This window comes from Nyctibius grandis, chromosome 6, assembly GCF_013368605.1.
Source record: "Nyctibius grandis isolate bNycGra1 chromosome 6, bNycGra1.pri, whole genome shotgun sequence".
NCBI classification, from domain to species: Eukaryota; Metazoa; Chordata; class Aves; order Nyctibiiformes; family Nyctibiidae; genus Nyctibius; species Nyctibius grandis.
In genome coordinates this window covers 62,584,212-62,607,355 of record NC_090663.1, presented here as the reverse complement: position 1 = coordinate 62,607,355, position 23,144 = coordinate 62,584,212, and the positions used below count along the sequence as shown (strand labels likewise).

Sequence of the window (23,144 nt, the reverse complement as noted above, 5' to 3'; positions counted from 1 at the left end):
GCTCCCTGATGGCTATTGAGGCCAACTCAAAAAAAAACATGAAGAGTTTTTGTCTGTGGTCATCAGTGGTTACTTACACACACCAGGTTTGCACAGTGATGAAAGGAGGCCATTCAGTCGCATCTTCACAGGCTCCTTTATCATGCTGAAAAACTCCCCAACAGACAGTCAGTCATCCTTAGAGACTTTCCTGGTACAATATTTTTTTGAGATAGGTTTGAAATACATCCGTAAAGGGAACTTTGTGTGACTATTACCATTTTATCAATACCACAAGTGGCTTACAATCTACCTGTCACATTGTTGAAATTATCAAGATGTGGAAGCATCTTCTGAATCTCTCCCATGGCCCAACCTCTTTCCAGACACTCTCGCTATTTGTGTGTATTTATTCTTGGTGTCTGAAAGCTGCCTGAAACAACGTGTGACAGGATTCATCTCACTGTAACTGGAGTACCACTCCACTAAGTCTTGAGCTACTGGCATTTGCTGAAATGGCTGCAGGCTTAGAAATATCACCAAATGCCAGTTCCCAGAGTGTGGTCAATAAGTTATTTACAGCATCTTTTCAGAACCCATTCCTATGTTTTATCCCCAGCCCACGCAAGGTCGGCATCACACAGTTCATAAAGAGCACGGCCTTTTGTGGAATTTACTCCAAATATTCATCAGAGGAAGAAACCTCATCATTTCAGATATATTTTTAGGTGGTGACATTTGACTGCAGCTTCCTCCAGGCCTGTCCCCCTGCCCTTTTGATGAATCACAAGTTATTTGTACTGTAATGGGCTTCCTATAGTTAAAGTTTTGTCAATTCATTCTGCCCAGAACTTCCTATAACTGCGAAGGATCAGAAAGATATGCAAGGATATGTTTTGACTATAACAGATCCTATAAAAGTACATCATCTTCATAGTTTATTTCTCTTTTCTGTTTCAGTATTCTTTTCAGTAAGACTGGAAATCATTCAGGCGGTGCTGTCCAAGTTCACTCCAGCTATCTTTCTAGCTGGCAGTTGCCATCAAATACTGTCCTAGTTTTTCCCACTTAACATGTGGCCTATCTCATTTTTACAGTTCAGTTAGACTCCTTTGATGGCAAAGGTGTCAATCACATGACTCCTTGCCTATGTAGCCTCATTAGACTCAGAAAGCCAATCTTTTTCTTTCCTTCAGCCTAAGTCTAGGGTTTCCCCTTCCACAAGTCTTGTTACAAAGCAGTTACCTCAACTCCTGAATTAATATTAAATATAATGAACAAATCATGTACAAGAATACAGTCTTTTGTCCCCAGAGCACATTTCTCTTAATTCTACTGAAGATCTTTCCTGGATCCACTTATTGGAACTGGTGAATTCTCACTATTCTTCCTCCTTGCAGTTCTTGTCTGTGATTTTATATGCCGACGGATTGGTGAATAAGGTCTTTCCACTCAGGGAACTGAGTGCCCTTCAGCAGGGTGTTTTTATTCTTTACTTAATCTTACTTCTGTGTTTCCTGTAGGAATTTCTTCTTTACTACTCATGCATTCCCCTTCACAACAGCCTTTTTGCTTGTTTAGAATCTGTGTTTGATCAGGTTGCCAATTTAATGCTCTCTTCCAAGAGAGACTTGCACATAAATAGTTATACTAAAAATTCTTGTTTCATGTCCCAGCCACCAAACTATCGTTTATGTGTTCTGCTTGTACTGAGCATCTTTCCAAATGTCTATTTGATGATTCTGGGCCTTTCCAGTCTTTTATTAAAAAAACAGAGCAATTGTTTAACCATTATTCTTTTTTTTTGGGCATCATTTTTGGCTGATCAACCCTTAAAAGAATTTTCATGATCATTCTTCTAATTTCTTCATGAAGGTCAATGAGATTTAAGAATCACCATTTTTTGTCTCTCATATCATTTGATCCAGACTTCCTTTCTGTGTGAATCTTCAGCAGTAAGAAACTGCAAACTTAATCATCTGTGACAGGCTGAACTTTTGTCTGTACCAATTCACATTCAGGCAGTGTCTAGAGCTAAGTCATTGTTAAAGACACACGAAAATGTCACTTTTTTCTATCAATAAACAAGGAACTTATTAGTTACCTCTCCTCATGAAGTCTCCATTACAGTTTCAAAGAAATAGCTCATACGGATATTGGACATAATGTCTATTCAATCATTGTGCCTGACCAGAACAAAGACCGTTATTTTTCTGGCTTGTGAAAAACGTGGCTTGCATTGTTTCTGCTGCTGATTACCCTATCCAAACGGAATGTCTGCTCCTCTGTCAAAGAGTACAGAATGCTCAAGCAAGCTAAAGAACAAATAAGCAGCACTTTTGTGCATGAAAATGTGCCTCTGCCATTCTAGAGAGATTCTTTCCTGATCTTGAGAAATAATTTGGGGCAACCTTCTACTAAAAAATATTATGCTCAGATTTTAGGCTGAACTCAGAATGATTGGCACAGAACTCCAGGAATTGAGTGTTTTGTGGATATTGATGCAATGCACACTTGACAGAAAACACTACAATTGCAAGGTGTAAGTGATCCTCAGCTATGAAGTTTGAGTCCCAGAACAAGCAGGAGTGTTATGATACCTGTTTTCGCACTCCTGCTTCAGCAGGAAGGCAATCACTCCACCATGTCACTTTTATGCTAGAGAACAAGAAATTCCAAGTACTTTTCTTTTTTAAACCAATCAGTGAGAAACCAGAACAGGTTGCTCAAGACCTGAGAGCATGCTCTGGAAAAATACCCACAGATAATGTCATTCATGTGTAATCTGAAGCTAGCAGTACACTGAAGGATTAGTCTAACACAGAAGAAGGTTCTATCCAAAGTCAAGTAAGCATAAAATTTAAAAGACAAAGAGAAAAGTAATATTAAAAGAGAAAGTAATATTATTCTGAATTTAATTTGCCATGATCTATAACTGGCTGCTTACCATTCTCTTAATATCATCCTCTTTCTCCCTCTGTGATTTAACTTCCACATGATCTTAAACACAAGGGACTGGGCTATGAAACAAAAAATATAATTGGTACGAGTTATGTTTGGAGGCTCAAACATTTGGCCAAATCTTAGCAGCATAAAATTCAAGACACATGACTCAGAAGTCGATCCAACCAGCCCATGGCATTAGACTTCAGCATCATTAATTAAATCAGGTTCTTACAAAAAAAGGTACTTATGGGTATTGGATTTCATTTCCTTTTTCTTCAACAAAGGTGTAACTGTTTTAGAGACTGATAAATATTACGAAGCAGACTATACATATTGTTTTGTTCCTGTTTTCCAAAACAATATTAAACTGGAAAGAATAAGTGAGAAAGAGTTAAGCAAGAACACAATCTGGAGATTTGTTTATGAATTTACTTTTTGAAGGATTAGAGAAATGGCCATTTGAGGACTCTAAAGGTTTCCTACAACTGTATGTCTAAATGAATGAAAAGACTAAAAATACATCAACAAAGCTCTTGTTTAGTTGACTGAACGAGCAACCCATTGAATTTAAATTATAGTTGCCCTGAATCTACTACTAATTGTCATTTTGGATTGTTCTTACATTCTATCTAGTCCAGTAGCATGTCTCGAGTACCAGCAGCCCACACCAGAGCACTCAGAAGAAACTACTTGAACTCTGTCTGAGGCAACACTGGAATTAGTCTATTCCTACCCTCAGTAGACACATACATAAAGCTCCTTTCTCCTATATTAAGAGAGAAGAAGAGAACACATTCCATTTTAGCCTTCTCTGGACATGAAGTATTTCACCGAGTCCTCTCTCAGTCACCTTAGTTCCATAACAAACAGAAAAAAAACCAAAAACCCCACACCACTACCAAATTCCTTTGACTCCTCCTTAAAAAGATGTGCCAACTATTTGATTATGCATTGCATTTTAATATAAAGTATTTTCTTGTCAGAGTACCTTCTCCAAAATGTAGTAATTCACACATTGTGGGTAAACTGGTATTCCCCTATTATGAGAGGTTAAAGTTATAGTGGTTCGTACAGTCAACTCCTTTCATAACACTCTTAAGCCAATCAAGTGTCTTCCAAAAATACCAGACCTCAAGTTAGACCAAATATATTTAAAATACATACCTGGCAGGTGCTACTGAACTTGCTGCAATAATTGGAGCAATTTCACATTCTTTTCTAAATACAAGGTTAGGATGTTATTTCATAAAAAACAGAAACTCAAAAAAAGTGCATCTTTTTTACTTAGGTCTTGGGAGATAATACCCTTTTGTTCATAGTTGCTTTCTGCCTTATTGGTTGAAAGAGATTCCCATCCTGAACACTGATGAATAATGTTCACAGCTTTGTAAAAAGAATTCTGTCCTTGCTATCGGCTGTTTCAGACTGATATTTTGGCTTGATTTTGCCACGGTTTAGCAAGGGAGGCTTTCAGATCTATAAAAAAATAGTTTATAAAAATGACACATTAATCGTGCCTCCAGTCTGATGTGAATTTTGATCTTCTGAAATTCAGACGAAATTTTTTCAGTGATTTAAAAAGAAAACAGAAAGCATCTATTCTATTGAAAACTTCTAATTTTCAACAGAAGAAAGTGACAGGGCTAGCCTAGAGCTTCTGCACTGACTGTAACATCAAGAACATTGCAATGAATTCTGTGAGAGAAGGAATCCAGGTCAGCATGTTTCCAGTCTGCACCCAGTTAGATAATTTAAAAAAAGGTTCATTTTGAAATCTCATCTGTGCTCATGAAGGAAATTAAAGTTGGTTTACCTTCCAGCCACAGATCTATCAAATTGGTTGTTTTTAAAAGAAAATCATAGATCATGATGGACTATTGTGGTATATTATGTCTAGGATTCACACCCTAGCCAGAACTGCTACTGATGCATACCCCTCTTTCTTGCAATAAACGCATAAACCACACACCCTTCCCCTTTTCAGTTTACAGGCAATGTTCTTCAAGAAGCTCTCACAACTTTCATTGGGACACAGGCAGGCTTTAAGGTCAGCTTCAAGTACATTCTTCAAATTCCCCTAGTGCCTTTGTTCCACCCTCCAATTTAATACCTGCCCCCACCTTGTCGAAACTGGGCACATATAGAGCTCCACTCATTGCAATAAGCTGGCAGTATCTTCATCCATCCTTTTATAGCTACCTATCTGCAGACACCCCAGCACTCTTGCCACATACATAGCAGAATTGCAAGCAAAAGACTTTGTGGCACACAGTCCCAGCATTCTCTAGGATATGACCCTTCCATTGTTTCTCAGCCTTCTTTTTGTATTTTCTCTCATTTCTTCTCAGATTTCCTCTTGTGCCCACAGCTACACTCATCACGTATTGTCTAAAGCTATAAACAAAGATGAAGGAGTCAGGCAAACACATGGTCACGTATAAAAACAATCTTTTATTTTCACATCAAAACAACTTCTGTTTTAATTACTTCCTTGAAAAGGTAATGAGTTTAAATTGTCCTTTGCTTAGCCTCTTAGATATAGAGTCTGACTGGTTTTGCTATTATTACAGACATTTTCATGGAACACATGAAAGAGTTTTCATCTCAATCCTCTGCCTGAGAAAAGTAAGAGAATCTGATGATAGTGCAAGGAATACAAAGTCCACTGTGAGCAATGGCAAGGACTAAAATAGACGCATGGATGCCTGAAGTTTGGCATAGGAAGTGCACACTGAAGCCAGGATTATGGTTAACTATGACAAGTGCTGAGGCCCACTAAAGCTTTAAGTAAAAATGAGGTCTATTTGGAATTCAGCTCATGTTACTCAGTTATTTCATTAACCATCCAATTCTGACATACCCATTGTAGGTAGTGTATAAAAAGAAGTCTAAACTTTTTGGTGAAATGCAGGATGAATTGAGCTAACAAAGTGCAAAATATATGAAAGGCGATGCATAAACACTGGTTAAGTCCTCTCCAAATTCTCCTACCAGGCAAGCACAGATTATTGTAATCACTGTTCATAGTGATGATTGATTGATTCAGTATTGCATTTCAGAAGATATCATACAAATTGATTACAAGTGACAAAATCTATCTCGTAACAATTCTATCATTAATATTAACAATTTACAGTACAAAAATTTGCTTCTGTTACCAGAAGTATTTCTTCAGCTCTAATTAAACCAATCCTGGGTGATGCAGGGCACATGTCTTTATTGTGTGATTTGGCCTTTCTGTCAAATTCCTATCAAAATTCCCCAGCAAATTTGCTGTTTTGACATGAGGTACAGAAGCATGTCTGGGTTATATAACTCTGTTCTCTCAAGAACTGTGGAAAAAATAATGTATCACATGTTTTCTTGAAAGAACATACCCTTTACAATACATTCCATCTTTGACATACTGATAGCACACGTGGTCATAGAGATTAATTTCTAACTTTAGGACATGCTAGTTCCACAGGGATTAGTCAAACCAAAAGGTTTCACATTTGCAAGCGAGCTCTCAAACAAGCTTTGCACCACCTCAGTTTGATACGTTAATGTATGATCTACAAGTCAGGTGACAGCACTTTTGAACTCCAGAATTAGATTCAAGTTTCCCGCAAAGCTTTGAAACCTGAAATAAAATACTCTCCAAGAATTAAAAAAAATAACTGTTAAAATAATTGCTCTAATTAATGACAAACATGGTGATTTTAATTGGAAACACCTTCAGCAACAACTACTGGCTACACTACCTATATGGAAAATAGAAGGCAAATATTGTAACACTTCAGGTCCTCTTAAAAATTTAGTTTATCATAAACTGCTTGTCAGATGAACGTTGGTTTTGATACAAAAAGAATCTGCTTTCCCTAAAAAATCCCAAATTTAAAAAAAACTGCCAAAGTAAAAATATTTCACTCAACACTAAACACATCTTCACTGCAATCAAAATTACCCATGGAAAAAGAAGAAAGATCGCTTTTTAACCACATGTACTAGTAACACAGAAAGTAACACCAAGATTAATTCTAAAAGCATATTCAGGTAAGATAATTATGCACTTTTGAACATCTCACCTGCTTCCTTACTAGAGCTACTATGGTCTCAAATACTCATTCTATTATTCCTGACCATCGAGCACCATCATGCAGATGCTATGGAGATTTTTCAATGTGCTCGTTTTCTGCCATGATTTTATGTTGGAGGGTTTTTGACAAAGTGTTTTCCTCTCACCAAGCTATGCCTTAGAAGATAAGCTCTTTAGCATTCCAGCAGGCATAATATAATCCTACACTAGTGACGCCACGAAATGCCACTATTTTAAAGTTAACTAAGCTTTGGTTTGTAGCTTTGAGTAATATTTCTCCCTCTGGAAAGAGGGATTCCCAATTTCCTAGCAAAACAAACAGTTCTTCTAGCATAGAAAGGTCCAAGAAAACAATGAAGTTTTAATTTTTAGGAAAAACTGTGGTTCTCAATTCATACATACTCCTAACTGTAATATATGAAACTAAAATAATAAAAGCTGTTATTTACTCCAGGCAATAAAAAAGCAGCCTCAGAATAGACAATTCATTATCATAATTGATAGGCAATTCTGCATTCATTGTTACTATTAATACCTGATTTTTTAAACACTGAGAAGCATGCTTACAATAAACTTTCACTGTGCTCATTGAACTTCATTACACATCCAACATGACCTGAGGACTAGACCTCCTCTTACTGTATCTCAAAAGGTATTATATTACTACAGTATAGTACATAACATCTTACAATATCTATGTAATATATAGGTATATAAGAGCATGTGTTGTATTACACAGTACCACAAAATTTCCTGTACAGAGATTTCTGAAATTGAGGTATACAGACATATGCATCCAAGTAAATTCTAAGGCTGAGATTTTTCAATAAGATCATTTGATGTAAATTAACATTATTAATATCTACTATCCCTCACAGAATTACTTATAATGATATCTTACCTGAGCTTCAGAATACTAAAGAAGCTCCTTTGCCATAGCATCTGCAAAATGATAATATGATGTGTACTGTACCTACCTCTCAAGAGTCCACAGGCTGTGGCTACCTAGCTTCAGTCTTCATTGGCCTGAGATCACTTCTAGTCCAAGCTACTGTATAAACAGAGCTGTATGACATCTCAAAGCACAAGTTGATGTCAGAAGAAAACCTGTATTTTCAAATAAAGTTTTGACCTCAACAGAAGTAGTTTAAACTGTTTTCCTATTATTGTTAAGTACGTAGTTTTTATGAAGATTGTGATTAATGTTTGATACATGCAACTATCACATCATACAGTAAAACAAGAGAACAGAAAACAGAATTATGTTTTAATGAAAACAAAAACCAGAAGATCTTTAATCAGGCAACCATTTCATGCTGTATTTATCTTTTGAAGAATATCATTCCTTCACATCCAAAGTCACAAACATAAAAAAGAAATTAAACAGGCAATATTTTTCTTCTATTCTCCCTTGTACCCACCACCCTACCCATCCAGTAGACTGCATTACATCGGATAATATATTCTGACCACCACGAGCACCAACCTGCTTCCCGATGAAGTATCACCATTTTGGATTAATTTTACCTATTGTATATTCCATCTCCTCCACCCTCACCCACTTTCAACACAAATACTCAGACCTAGAGCCCTCACTTTTGAAAGTCATTTGAGAATCCATGCTTGACCTAGAACAAAGGAGAAGTCTTTCCGACTCATCTGTGTACCTTCGTGCCCAGAGCTGCTCTCCTGCATTCACTGTTCGAGGCTTCAGAGATAGTGTTTCAAATTTCACATAGGTCTCTTTTGCAAGCTCAACTTCCTTTGCAGTTTTGGGTTTCACACGAAGTTTTAAAACTTTGTAGAGTAAGAAAAATATCAAAGGTAAAACAACCGCACACGCTGCACTGCTGGCCAATACCAAAATAGAAAACTGAGAGCTGCTTTCATCATTTAACCTATCAGTGGAGAAAATAATGCACTGCTCTTTTGTAGGTGGCACTCCTTTGGGTGAGACACATGCCATATATTGAGTACTAGGTTGCAAACCATCAATTGTGACTTTGTTTTTGCTAGCATCAGTGCTCAGAGGCAACATATCTTTCTCACCATACTTTGAGTATAGCACAGTCACTGCGGAGTTGCTTGTGGCATTGATGGTTTTCCAAGTTAAGGTCACTCTTTCATCAGTTTCACTGATCACTCTTAGGTTCTCCACAGTAACACTTTGCTCAGCCATACCTGCTGTATTCAATGAAGTCTCCTCACCTTTCTTGCTTATCTCCCCAGTCTGCTTTGTCTCCTCTCCTTTCTTGCTTATCTCCCCAGTTTGCTTTGTCTCCTCACCTTTCTTGCTTATCTCCCCAGTCTCCTTTTTGTTTCCATTTGTCACTGCCTTCGAATTCTTCTTTCCATCAAACACGGGCCTGGATTGCTTCTTGTCAGTAAACGTGATGCTCGTTGATCTTTCAGTGCTAACCAGTGCTGTAGTGGCTGGTGTGGTGGGAAGAGGTGTGGTTGTCCTCTCAGGTTCCTGCTTGGATTCCTCCTGAGTGGTATTCTGTCTCTCTGTCTCTTGCTTCTTTCCATAATTCTGTGGTGACACAGTTGTAGTAACCACACCAACGACTGTGACAGTAACAGCAGCTTCTGACATTCCTGCTAAGTTCTTGGCTTTACATCTGTATTCTCCTGCATCCTTGTATGAAATCCCTGTCAAGCTTATAATGGACCATCTGACACCCTCTCCAGGTGTTTCTTGAATTACTATAGGAAAATGCAGAGAGTAAAACATTATAAAAGGGAGCTAAAAAGAAAGTAAACATTATTAGACTACTTCTTCCCTTAAGATATTTCTGCCTGAAGGCATCACATGTATTAAACTTTAAAAAAGAAACCAAAATAACCCAAACCAATCCAAAACAAAAAAAAAAACAAAACCAACCCCCCACACAAACTCTGCCATATTATATTATTACAGAAAAGTGCTCAGCTTGGGTCAAAGTGGAACTGAGTCTGGAGGAATTACAATATAATTTGCAGTTTCACTAAGTAAAACAAAACACATAAAGAGAAATCAAGTGTCTTAAAGCTGCTAAGTGACTAGGAAACACAAGTCTCACTGACTTCAAGTGACACTGAACACACTATCCATTTAAAACATTTTTGGAAATTACCTTTGTCTTAAGATATTTCAGTACTTTGGACTATTACCTTCTGCAGACCTATGATTTAAGATAACTGCTAACTACTTGGCATTAGCAAGAAACATTTTTTGTATTTAGGTTACTGCATAAATATCTATCATAGCAGCTAGAATGATATCAGACAATCACAGCCTCTTTAGCAGTCAATATGGGTGCTGCAAATAAACAATACACACTTGCAAATAATGTAGAAAACATAATTTTGGAAAATCCTATGTTTACAATGCTGAGTTTTAAGTGGCTCAGTTATGGCCTCACTAGCTTTTTTTAACACACACTTTTTGAACCAAAATGGAGATTCCAGTAACGAGTTCTCCTTTCTGCTTCTCCTTCTCCTTTCTGGAATTAGAGCCCACCTATCCCAACCTCCATTTTCCTTTATCCTTCCCTCACTTCATCCATTTCCCCCCTCCACGGACATTATTGTTATTACAGACCACATCCAGAACCAGAACAGTCTGTTGGACCTGTTCAGATCAAGATCTAGACAAAGAATTTGATAACAGCTGTTGCACGGATACAGTTGCCAGCTTGGTGCAATACCTGGTCCATTGTTACTCATTATAATGATCTCAAAGCACATGCAACCCAACAATTTCAGTCTCTCCCATCTCCTATAAAAGAGCAATTATACCTGTATAGTTCACTGGTACATTGTCTGACCTAGCCCACGTAAGCTGCGGTGTTGGGTACCCAGTTGCATCGCAGCGTAGCAGAACGTTGCTTCCTAGTGGAGAAGTGATTTTTGTCGCCGACGTCATCACGGATGGTTTAAGACACTGCTCTAACTCAGCTCTCTGGAACAAGATCCCTGCCAGGCTCTCAGGTCCACTACATGAAACCAGTGGATCAAGAAGTACAACTGAGTTGTCCACAATTTTGGAAAATTCAATTAGCTTTGAAATGCGACAGTCACAAAACCATGGGTTGTCCTGCAAACCTGAAACAGGGAGGGAAGAGGGGAAAGAAAAAAAATGACAGGCAATATATGGATATTGTGATTACAGTATGACACAAGACTACCACCAAGTACAATCAAGGACAACCGTGGACCTATTCTGACTTAATCTTTTCTCTTTCAATATGTCTTTTTTGTTCGGCTGATTGGTGCAGGAGTTTTTGCAGAGGTGAGGAAGAACAGTATGAATGTTTATTAAGCTAAACTTTTTCTTCACAGAAGTTTACAGGAGCATAGTAATATACTGGCACTACCTTTGCTTAACTTTGTTATTTATCTAGGAAAAAACACTTTGAAAAGACGTCTTAAGACTGATGACACATTTTTCCCTGCCTGTGCTTTCTGGAAAGATAGCTTCTCAGGGCTATTGCATCCTGTCACTCTCCTCTGCTCTTAGTCCCTTTTTGGGCTCTTACAGTTTGATCTTCTCAGACCCTTTTTTCTATGCTTGCAGAAAACATGATGATTTAAGGGTTTAGAGTTTACACCAACATCTCTGCCCCTCGAAAGGAGGATAAAGGCTAAGGAGATAAAGCTTTAGGCCAATAAAATTTATACCTAGCTCTGAACTATAACAACATTCTTAGAAATCTGGCTTCAATTTAGGACAACCTCTGAAATACATTCAAAGAGAATAGCAGAAGAAAAGAAAATGGGAAGGACCCTGAAAAAAGGCTGATGACTACAACATTTTTATGATGGCACACAAGAACGCTCGCTCTCTTTTATTAGAGGCTGTACAATTTGCTTCTTGATTCCTAAGTCTTTGAATGAGAGGCTTCTCCCTCTTGGTGAACTTATGGTGAAAGAGAGTAGATATTTCTGAGAAATATAAGTCTAAATCCTCAGCTGGTATTGATTACTCTGCTATGTTGACCGTCAAAGATCAACAGCGGCTTCACCAGGTAAAACACCACACAGCATATCACTCATGAGTTCAAATATTTTCTCATTTGACTTATACTTTTGGGCATGCCTTTTTCTTCTTTTTTTTTTTTTTTACTATTAGCAATAAACAGAACTTACAGTCTAAAATGAGGGATGGCATGCAAGAACCCCTCGCTACTGACTTTATTGATTAGTGCAACAGATAAGTCATAGTAATTAAACCAAAATTAAAAGAAAAAAACAACCTGAAACACCTGCTAATATTGTTCAGTGTGTATTTTTAGGAATTATCAAATCAGCTAATGGAAAAATTCTGCTTTTTGTTCTGGAAGAAACTTCTAGATGAAAGAACACACGAATAATTAACTGCTGCTTCCTTTTATCGCCTGACCAAGATTAGGTTATTTTAAGCACAATGGCAGTGATTGGTTAAAACTGTGGTAAACCCCAATTAATCCCTGCTCTTTAAAACGAGGCTTAACCTGAAGAGATTCCATGACTTTGACATCACAATCCAATTTCACTCCTTCCAGACATAAGAGATTTTACATCTATTCACTACTTATTGCCAGCTGGAACAGAGAAGGAGAAATCAAGGAAACTGTATCAGCAACTGCTTTTCTTTAAAAAAAAGAAAAAAAAATAAGCTCCAAAATACAAATTTTTTCCTGTGAACTTCACACATATATTCACAAGCAAAAGAAATACCATCCAAATGTTTTCCATATGTCCAGGCACATCAACTCTTTGTGCTCATAAAAATTCTGTCCAGTCAAGCACATGTATGTAACTATTTGTGTTCATCTTTTAAATTAGGCAATCTTTAGTTTGTACATGGAGAGTGTTAGAGACAACATTCCCATTTTTTTTTTCATTGTCACTTGCTTATAAGGGGCACATATGGATGAACAAGGAGCTCCTGGACAAACTCAGACACAAAAAGGAAGCCTACAGAGGGTGGAAGCGAGGACAGGTAGCCTGTGAGGGATACAGAGAAATTGTCTGAGCAGCCCGGGATCAGGTTAGGAAAGCCACAGCCCTGATAGAATTAAATCTGCCCAGGGATGTCAAGGGCAACAAGAAATGCTTCTATAGGTACGTCAGTGATAAAAGGAAGACTAGGGAAAATGTGGGCCCTCTTCAGAAGGAAACAGGAGACCTGGTTACCTGGGATATGAAGAAGGCTGAGGTACTCAACAACTTTTTTGCCTCAGTCTTCACTGGCAAGTGCTCAAGCCACACTGTCCAAGTCGCAGAAGGCAAAGGCAGGGATTGAGAGAATGAAGAGCCCCCCACTGTAGGATAAGATCAGGTCTGAGACCATCTAAGGAACCTGAAGGTGCACAAGTCCATGGGACCTGATGACGTGCATCCGTAGGTCCTGAGGGAACTGGCAGATGAAGTTGCTAAGCCACTATCCATCATTTTTGAGAAGTCGTGTCAGTCTGGTGAAGCCCCCACTGACTGTAAAAGGGGAAACATAACCCTCATTTTTTTAAAAGGGAATAAAGGAAGGAACCCAGGGAACTACAGGCCTGCCAGTGTCACCTCTGTGTCTGGCAAGATCATGGAGCAGATCCTCCTGGAAACTATGCTAAGCCACATGGAAAATAAGAAGGTGATTGGTAACAGCCAACATGGCTTCACTAAGGGCAAATTGTGCGTGACAAATTTGGTAGCCTTCTACGATGGGGTTACAAATCGGTGGACAAGGGAAGAACAAATGACATCATGTACACGACATCCTTGTCTCTAAATCGGAGAGACATGGACTTGACGGATGGACCACTCAGTGGATAAGCAATTGGCTGGATGGTCGCAGTCAAAGAGTTACGGTCAACGGCTCGATGTCCAAGTGGAGACCAGTGATGAGTGGTGTTCCTCAGGGGTCGGTATTGGGACCGGTCCTGTTTAACATCTTTGTCGGTGACATGGACAGTGGGATTGAGCACGCCCTCAGCAACTTTGCTGACGACACCAAGCTGTGTGGTGCTGTCGACATGCTGGAGGGAAGGGATGCCATCCAGAGGGACCTTGACAGGCTTGAGAGCTGGGCCCGTGTGAACCACATGAAGTTCAACAAGGCCAAGTGCAAGGTCCTGCATGTGGGTCAGGGCAATCCCAAGCACAAATACAGGCTGGGCGCAGAATGGATTGAGAGCAGCCCTGAGGAGAAGGACTTGGGGGTGATGGTTGATGAGAAGCTCAACATGAGCCGGCAATGTGCACTTGCAGCCCTGAAAGCCAACCGTATCCTGGGCTGCATCAAAAGCAGCTTGGCCAGTAGGTCGAGGGAGGTGATTCTGCCCCTCTTCTCCTCTCTCATGAGACCCCACCTGGAGTACTGCGTCCAGCTCTGGGGGCCTCAACATAAGAAGGACATAGAGCTGTTGGAACGAGTCCAGAGGAGGGCCACGAAGATGATCAGAGGGCTGGAGCACCTCTCCTATGAAGACAGGCTGAAAGAGTTGGGGTTGTTCAGCCTGGAGAAGAGAAGGCTCTGCAAAAACCTTACAGCAGCCTTCCAGTACCTGAAGGGGGCCTACAGGAAAGCTGGAGAGGGGCTTTTTACAAGGGCATGTAGTGATAGGACGAGGGATAATGGTTTTAAACTGAAAGAGGGTAGATTTAGATTAGATATGAGGAAGAAATTCTTTACTGTGAGCGTGGTGAGACACTGGAACAGGTTGCCCAGAGACGTTGTGGATGCCCCATCCCTGGCAGTGTTCAAGGCCAGGTTGGATGGGGCTTTAAGCAACCTGGTCTAGTGGAAGGTGTCCCTGCCCATGGCAGGGGGTTGGACTAGATGATCTTTAAGGTCCCTTCCAACCCAAACCATTCTATAATTCTATGAATTTTCCTCACCATGTTAAGCAAGAGTCTATATGAGCATCTGAAAATTAAATTCCCTAAGGTATACGAGGGAAGACAGGATCCTCTTGAAACAAGGCCTCAACTGCCAGAGTTCCTCTGTAACAAATGTTGCTAAAATGCATGTGAAATCCCAGCACAGTTTCCCTGCTATCCAGAGGACACAAGCATGGGGCAGCTGTGCTACAAGCAGGCAGCAGGGCAGGAACTCTGGGTCCACAGTGTTAATCAGGGCAGATTTGCAGCATCAGTAGGGTTCCCATCCCACACACCAGGCAGTAGCACCCAAAAGCCTTTCAAATAGAATCATAGAATCATTTAGTTTGGAAAAGACCTTTAAGATCATTGAGTCCAACCGTTAACCTAGCACTGCCAAGTCCACCACTAAACCATGTCCCTAAGAACCATATCTACACATTTTTTAAATACCTCCAGGGATGGTGACTCAGCCACCTCCCTGGACAGCCTGTTCCAGTGCTTGACAACCCTTTTGGTGAAGAAATTTTTCCTAATATAAATACATTGCTTTCATATTCTCCCAGTGTCCCAAAGAAGACCCAAAGTTGTTACAATAAGTATCAGAAATTGACAAAATAGAAGGAATGATGAAGCAAAGATGGATAGTCCTTAGACTGGACGGTTGTTTAGTCCAGTCTGGGACACAGATTTGACTGTCTCGGATCATTCTGAAGGCCTAGATTCAGCTTCAGAAGAAAGCTGTAGTCCCAGAAGTGCTTTAGTGCAAAGAAAGAGTTATTTCAGTTAGTGACCTCATCTTCCCCATCCACCAGGCTTCCCAGTGGAACTGGCTAAAGAAGAAGGACATATATAAATACATATAATATATACAGCTACAGGAGTTCCTTCCTTGCCTCTGTGGCTCATCCCTTCTATTTATCTGTGTCTTGCCAATATCTGACAGTATTCACATTATTTTTAGTAAACTTGCACAGCCTTGTAAGTCATCAAGTCATGTGAATTCCCAAAATGAAAAGATGAAAGCACTATTGAGTTGGAAGTGAGGATAAAACTCTGAATTTGATTATACTTCAGTTAGCTATTGAAGAGAACAGAAATGGGAATGTAAACCTAGTTTCCAAACTAGAAAGGGCATGCTGAAATTTAAGAGCTTGTGTTTACAAGATAGTTAAAGTGAGAACAAACACATGAAAGAATAAAGAGAAGGTTTAAAAAAAGGGGAAAACATGAAGAAACCAGAAAAAGATGGGGAGCTTTTATAAAGGAATGAGATGGAATCCCCTCAAGAAAATAATTTCCTAAGAAGAGAAAATAAAACCAATAATGTCTCCAATGGCATGTGTATCTGATTGAACACCAAGTCTTCATAAAACCTGTATTCTTCTGTAGAAATATTAAGGCAGCTTGTTGACTTGACAAAGAAATACTAACCAAGGCAAAACAAATGCTGATAAATATTTATGCATTGCAATATACCAATGCAGTGTATTTTAACTTTAAATATGGATTATACATCACTCTAAAAACCTTTCTTTATTCTAGATTTAGCATATTTTAAATTTACTCTCACATGTTTATATGGAGGCTTGCGTGTACAGTGGCAAATATATGTATACGTGTGCCTGTGCATGCACATTTTTGCAGTCTTCTCAGTAACCAGGGTTTCCCCATGCTGTGCCAATATGGACTTTAGCATTTGAAACAGCTACAAGTGAAATTTCCTTTGTAAATCAGTAACCAGTCTCAGACCATAACTTGTATAATATATTGCTTTTCAGTTGCTGTAAAATGGCAGTATGTGAAATATTCAAATTTTGGGCCAATGGAAATATTCACCACAGCTTGGGTCAGCCTACCCAAGGCTCTCTTCCAATTGAAGCTACAAAATTTTTGATCCATGGTTCTAAACAGTAAATCCCACTTCCCACACTGTGTCCTGGTGTTTCCTACACACAGTAATTGCTAGGGAGCAGTTTCAGGAAAAGCAGCATCTACCCAATGGCCCAGCATAACAGCTGGGATCCTGATGGACCTGCAGCATTTCAAATTTTTGGCACCTCTATCTGCAACAGAGGCAAGATCTCGTATAACTGCCACCCTCAAATCCTGGATTGCTCTGTTCCTCTCAGTGACTCACTAGATGTAATTTTCCATACGGAAAATGCTACTGCCATCCTTCACGCCAGGAATTTCAATCTCTGTACAGCAGCCAGTGCTGAAACTTAGCTGTGATCTGGATCAATGTATTAAGCTATAGCTCCAGAGGTAACCAAGAGAGGGCCAGATGAATTCACATACTGGTCCCTCGAGCATTTCCACTGCTTAATTGTCATCTCACTCCACAGCTTTGTTTTGAACTGTTCCAACAGGCGCTCTCCAAGACAAATTCAGACGTGGCTCCAGGGACAGTTCGCACTCCAGGGATTGCTCCATGAAAGGCTTACGGATGAGATCACACCAAGGACGGCTCTCTCTGTCCTGTTCTTGCCCTCAACGTAAGTGCAGCAGGCTTTGCACCTCCAAACTATCCTGCATACCTAACAGCCCATCAGGCATACAACATACCCTTGCTATTGTATATTACAAAAGCACAATTCTACAGGTTGCAATGCTATTCTCACATTACTTCAGGCAGTTCGAACTGAAGAAAAAACACCCACACAGTTACATTTTAGAGTCACTGCAGCATCCCATACAGTCCACAGAAAACCAAGGGCTAAACCTTACAAAGTGTGGAACAGCCAGTCAGCTTTAAGAGAGCTGGCCTTAAACTGTGTGGACGAGAGCCAGAGTGAGCCACTGGGCCATAGGGCTGGGAATCATTCCCTGACCCTCTTTCATTTAGCATAGTGTCCACACAGAGGAACATCATACAGTGGGAGGTAATAAAAAAACCCAAACCCCTAAGTACAGAGATTATGAATTGGAATAAGGAGATGCTAACCTGCCAGTCCCCTGGCAAAAGTAGTCCGTGGCTCCTCCAAGAGTCCTTGAAGTAAACATGGGGAACCTGAACCTTCTCTTACATGCAACGTTGTTGATGCTCAGTCAAGACACTGAAGATAAAATTGCCTCCTGGTGTTAAAAAATACATATGCACAAACATTTGAGTTTGGGGATTTGCTGTTTTTATCTTGTTAATTAAATACAAGTGACAATCCTGTTTTGCCAGGACTAGGAGAGAAGCCAGCACAAATCACAATTGCTTACGCTAAGTAGAATCTGACTGCTGTTTTCCTGACTAGACAAAACCAGCATTTATTTGCTCTGGGTTCCAGCTTCTAGCAGAGCTCTCGCTGCAGTTACCATTCCACGTAGGCACATAGGTCAGGCTGAATGCTCCCTCACAGAACAGCTGGAGCACACGGGACACTCTTGAGTATCAGTGTGCAATTGTGGGCATCACATTTTAAGAGAAACCTTTTTTTTTAAAAACCCAAAGGAGTCCAAAGGGAAGCAGTAACTATGGTAGAAAATGAAAAACAAACCTCTCAGTCTATAAGAAACTGGTGTAAGAAATCATGTGATGAGTTAAGGCAGCAAACAGGGAAGGAAAGGTTACTATAAGAGATGGTAATTAGTTTTTCTGTTTGTCCATTTCATGCAGGACAAGGGGTAATCAGCTTAGTTTGCAGTAAGGGAGATTGAGGTTAGATACTAAGAGAAACTTTCCCACTATCTTGATAGATAAGCACTGGAAGAGGTTACCAGAGAAGGCTCTGCAACGGTCTGTCCACAGGCTTGAAGAACAGCACTGACTTAAGGAGAACGGTTCAGTTCACCTGGATCTGCGTCTCGGTAGGCTAGAGGCCTTTTCAAAATCCTTCCTGATCGCATACCTCTGTGATCCTTATCTCCACCTCAGAGGAGGAGGAGAGTTATCTATGGGATACCTTTCCCCTCCCTCAGGCTCTAGCAATCCCAGTAGAGACAGGAGGGGTGTCAGAGAGGAGGCAATGCCACAGAGCACATCTGGCTCCTGTTGTTCTAAGCTGACATCTCCTATGGCTGGAGCATCATAGAAACATCTCAACTCCGAGGTCATCTTTCTAGTCTGATAGCTTCTACCAACCATTCATTCCTGAAAAACAACTGCTTTGTAACAGTCCATCAATTGCAACCCAAGGATGAGCCTCTGGCAGTGAGTGTGAGTGGCATAACTACAACTTTGCAAGCTCCAGTAACATAGATAATAAAATTAACAGCAAAGACTAGGTAAGCTTGTCAAAATAACCCATGACATAAAGAGCACCACACTTTCTAATCTCCAGAGGAAGGGGATGTTTTCTTATTCACTATAGTTTCTTATATAGCAAGCACTGTGTGTCTGCATTGGGATATACTCATCAGAAGGCCATGACGCCAATGAAAGAAAATTCAGCTAATTATTCACAGCTTACCTAAGGTAGATTTACTCAACACAACACAAAGTACTACCTGGCATTTTGCATTCTCAGATCCAAATGTATAATGACTGCACAGAGCCTCCCCCAGCACGTAACATTAAAAAAAAAAAGAAGCAAGGCGCTGTTTGAACCCAGTGTGTGTTCCCCTCTGGAGATCTGTGATCAAACCCAGTTGTAGTTCATAAATGAAAATGATCCAAAGGTCACATGCCAAGTCTCTAGAGAACTCAATGCTGGCACCAGAGGGTTTGCCAGGACTAGAGGAGGCTGGCAAAGTGCCTGCACCAACAAAGCCTGCAGCTGGTTGCCAGGGGGAAGGGGAGGAGAGAAGAGTGTGTGTGGTTTGGGGGTTTTTTGGTGTTTGTTTTTTGGGTTGGTTTTTGTTTGTTTCTTTTTTTGTTGTTTTTTAAGTGGTGAGGGCTATGTAAAACCAGGAAACCAAATCACCTCTGGAACTGCCACATGAGATCATCAGGAGGATTAGATCTAGCACAGTCACCTCCTACTTTACTGCGTCCTGTAGCCTTCAGTGTGGGGACAGGGAAAGGGGTACTGAATTGGACTTACTTTTACAGCTTTTTTTTTTAAATCCTGAATAAACGAAGATCCTATTAATGTTGCAAACCTACAGTCACCATGCATGTGAGGAACTCATTCAGCCTATTTGCATCTATTAAGCTACTTACATACAATCTCATCTGAATGAGAGTTTCAAATTGCAGCTTCTGCTGCGAAACAAAGCATCTGAACAAGTGAAAACTGAATAGTGGGGGTTTAGATCAAGAAATTGGAAATACTGGGCAGTACAATGCAGAGCAGATCTTTGCCAGTGGGTATAGAACTACCACAGTAGAGAGAGTCAGCTGATTTTCCTCCTGTCCACCTGCTACACTACACTACAAAAACATCAAAACATGCACTTATACATAAGCAGCAACAGAAGAAAACACTATTGATAGAGCCGTTCCAGCCATGTTCTGAGACTGCAGAAAAGAAAGGTGTTACCTGCAAGACTAGGAAGTGCAGAGAAAGTGTAAGATAAAGCACAAAGTCACAAACAGAACTGATGTGATGATATACTAGAGAGACAGAATAAAATTGTGAAAAAAAAAATCAGAGTCTGGCCAAGCTATTCTTAAATACTTACCTTAAATACTATAAAAAGTACTGTGAAGTTTTAGGGATCAGATTTCTATTCTCTCTCTTATATTCAACATGTACTCTGGGAAAAACTTCAGGATAATCAGTCAGCTTTAGAGCAACACAAGGTCCACAGGAGTTGCAGGGAGAGCAGAGATGCCCTCTTTTGAGCCACCAACACTATCTGCAGCGCTGTATCTCAGGACAGGCTTCATATGAGCATCAGCTCTAGATACTTGTTTGGCTTATGAGCCACTGGAAAAAACAGTTGCAACTGGACATGGCTGTATTTACAACCACATACAGTGATGAGGGGAATGTCATCAGAAACAAAATTTTTGGAAGTCCTGCATTTATATGGATACTGAATACTCTATATGGCCTATATTCCTATAGACCGGAATCTTGTAGATTTTACTTCAGTTTTATAACCTTGAGATAACAACATACATGGAGGTCACTATCTTCATTTTAACATTTTCTGTCACCAACACAAAAAAAATAAATAATCACAGAGCAATCCAGAAGACTGACCTGGATAAAACCCACTCTCCTGACTCCCAGGCTGGTCCCCTACCTGCTCGCACTTGCAACTTAACATTTAGGTACATTTTAATAAGGAATGAGACAGGCTGTTTAACGTACCCAAAACAACTCTCTGTGTTGCCAGAATGCCTGTGTTCTTGGACAGGACAGCTTCTGAGAAGGGGGGCCAAATGTCCATCAAGTCTGACGGCAAGGTGGTTAGCCTGTTGCTGGATAAGTCCAGGTAGGTGAGGTTTCTAAGGTACCGGCCAGCATCAGCAGGAATGCTGGTCATTTTATTGTTGTGTAAATCAAGAGTCCGTAGGTTGGGCATCTCTGCCAGCGATTCCCAAGGGAAAGTTGAGAGCAGATTACCATCCAGCCGTAGCTCATGCAGTTGTTTCAAGTTATAGAAACTGCTGATATCAATGTTGGCTACACAGTTGTAAGTTACCCACAGGTATTTGAGATCTACTAGGTAGTAAAAGGCTTCAGTTGGAATCCTTCGTATGACAGTTTTCTCTATACGAAGTTTTACAGTATCCACAGGAACATTCACAGGGATCTCATACATGTCAGGATCATTACAGAGCACAGACCTAGCATCAAAAAGAAAAAAAAAAAAAAAAAGAGAGATATCAGCATTTCTTTATCAGAAATCTGTATTTCAGATTTAAATGCAAATACTATTACTTTCTGCAGCACTTCTAGCAGAATAAAGAACGTCAAATCAAGAACAGTCCTCTGCATTTAAAAATTGAAAAGACAAACGTGGAGTTTCTAAAGAGAAAAAGAATACAAAATAGCAATGATACTTGCACATGAAATCTAGATTTGCTTTGTCCTAAAGCATGTAAGCACCATCTTCTGCTCCGCATTCTACTGACAACTGAAAAACAGAAGCCATTGTACAAGGGATAATACATGCATGTACATCAAGTGGGAACTGCATGCCATCTTACTAAAATTCAGAATATTGGATTACTAATTTATAATTTTTCTGCCAGATGAAGATTCAAAGTATTTGTCTATATTTTCCTTTCAGAATAGACTGAAAATTGAAAATGTTATCACATTTCTCTAAAGGGGAGCTTTCTAGTCCTCTTTCTGTTCTCTACGTAGAAATTACTTGCTTTTTAGAGGTGCTAAGAACTTTCTGCTCCCATTGATTTCAGTGAAATGGGATTTCTCAGCATTTTGAAGAATCAATATGTTTCCATTTTTTTGGGGTACACTGCACATATTAACTTGAAGATTCCCCTCCCCTCATAAGCCCATCTTTAATTTTCTCCCCCTTTTCTCTATATTCTTCTTCTATTTTACTTTCTCCTCATGCAGGAGATATACTAGATATGTTGTGACAATAAGTAGCAATGACAAACAACATCTCCCAAAATTGACATGATAATACCCAGATCATAAAATTTGAAATTAACCTCTTTATTATCAAAAATTATATGATTTTCCTGCAGATTAAAAAAGAAGACACTACTGTATTTATTTAAACCAGAATCACCTTAAGTAGACAACTAGTCTGTAGAAATAGAAAGGACATTACAATAGCAGGAAAATCATGGAGCAGAAAGAAATTGCCTTCTGCAAAAACTGCAGATTTAGAGTAGCTACTTGCTAAGTACAAAGGCATAATCACCATCTGCTCCTATTCAGGAATGCTGCTAACCATATAACACCGGTGTAAAACGTGCCTTTATTTCAACTATGCTAGAACTAATTTGCAATGTATGAGAATGTTAATTCCAATTTCTTCAACCCTTTTGCTTATAAATTGCCTTATATGACAAGTAATAAAATATATACCTTGTTCCCGTGCCATCACTTCTGCCATGGTAAACACAAGTGCATTGGGAAGGACAAAAACCATGCACTTCTTCAGAAAAGCTCATTAGGAGGTAGAAGTAAACAAACAGATACATGGCTTCCTCCCAGCAGAACTGATATGAAAAAAATTTGAAAACTTTATTCCTAGGCACTCATGTGCAGTGTGCTACAAACGTGAATGTAGACATCCATTTAGTAACAGCAGATTACATCAGATTAGCGGAGATCTGTAGTTGCTTAACCTTCAAATGTATCCTGAAAGGGATCAGTTAAACCAGCTCATTCTTTATTCTGTCACAAGAACACACTCTGTTTCAAATCATATCCACCATGTTTCAAGGCTATTTTAACATGTAGCTTGTCAGGTTAGTATGTAATAAAATATCTCT

At 39.6% G+C, this 23,144-nt stretch overlaps 1 protein-coding gene across 1 annotated transcript; it reads right to left on the bottom strand.

The window, feature by feature from the left end:
* Nucleotides 1-8,294: 8,294 nt before the first annotated feature.
* Nucleotides 8,295-22,853, bottom strand: LRIT3 (leucine rich repeat, Ig-like and transmembrane domains 3). Its single transcript, XM_068404109.1, has 4 exons — nt 22,735-22,853; nt 21,037-21,515; nt 10,784-11,089; nt 8,295-9,709 (listed from the first exon to the last, which is right to left on the bottom strand). Exons 1-4 carry the CDS (start codon nt 22,848-22,850, stop codon nt 8,568-8,570), a joined length of 2,043 nt encoding a protein of 680 aa, XP_068260210.1. The 5' UTR covers nt 22,851-22,853; the 3' UTR covers nt 8,295-8,567.
* Nucleotides 22,854-23,144: the final 291 nt, after the last annotated feature.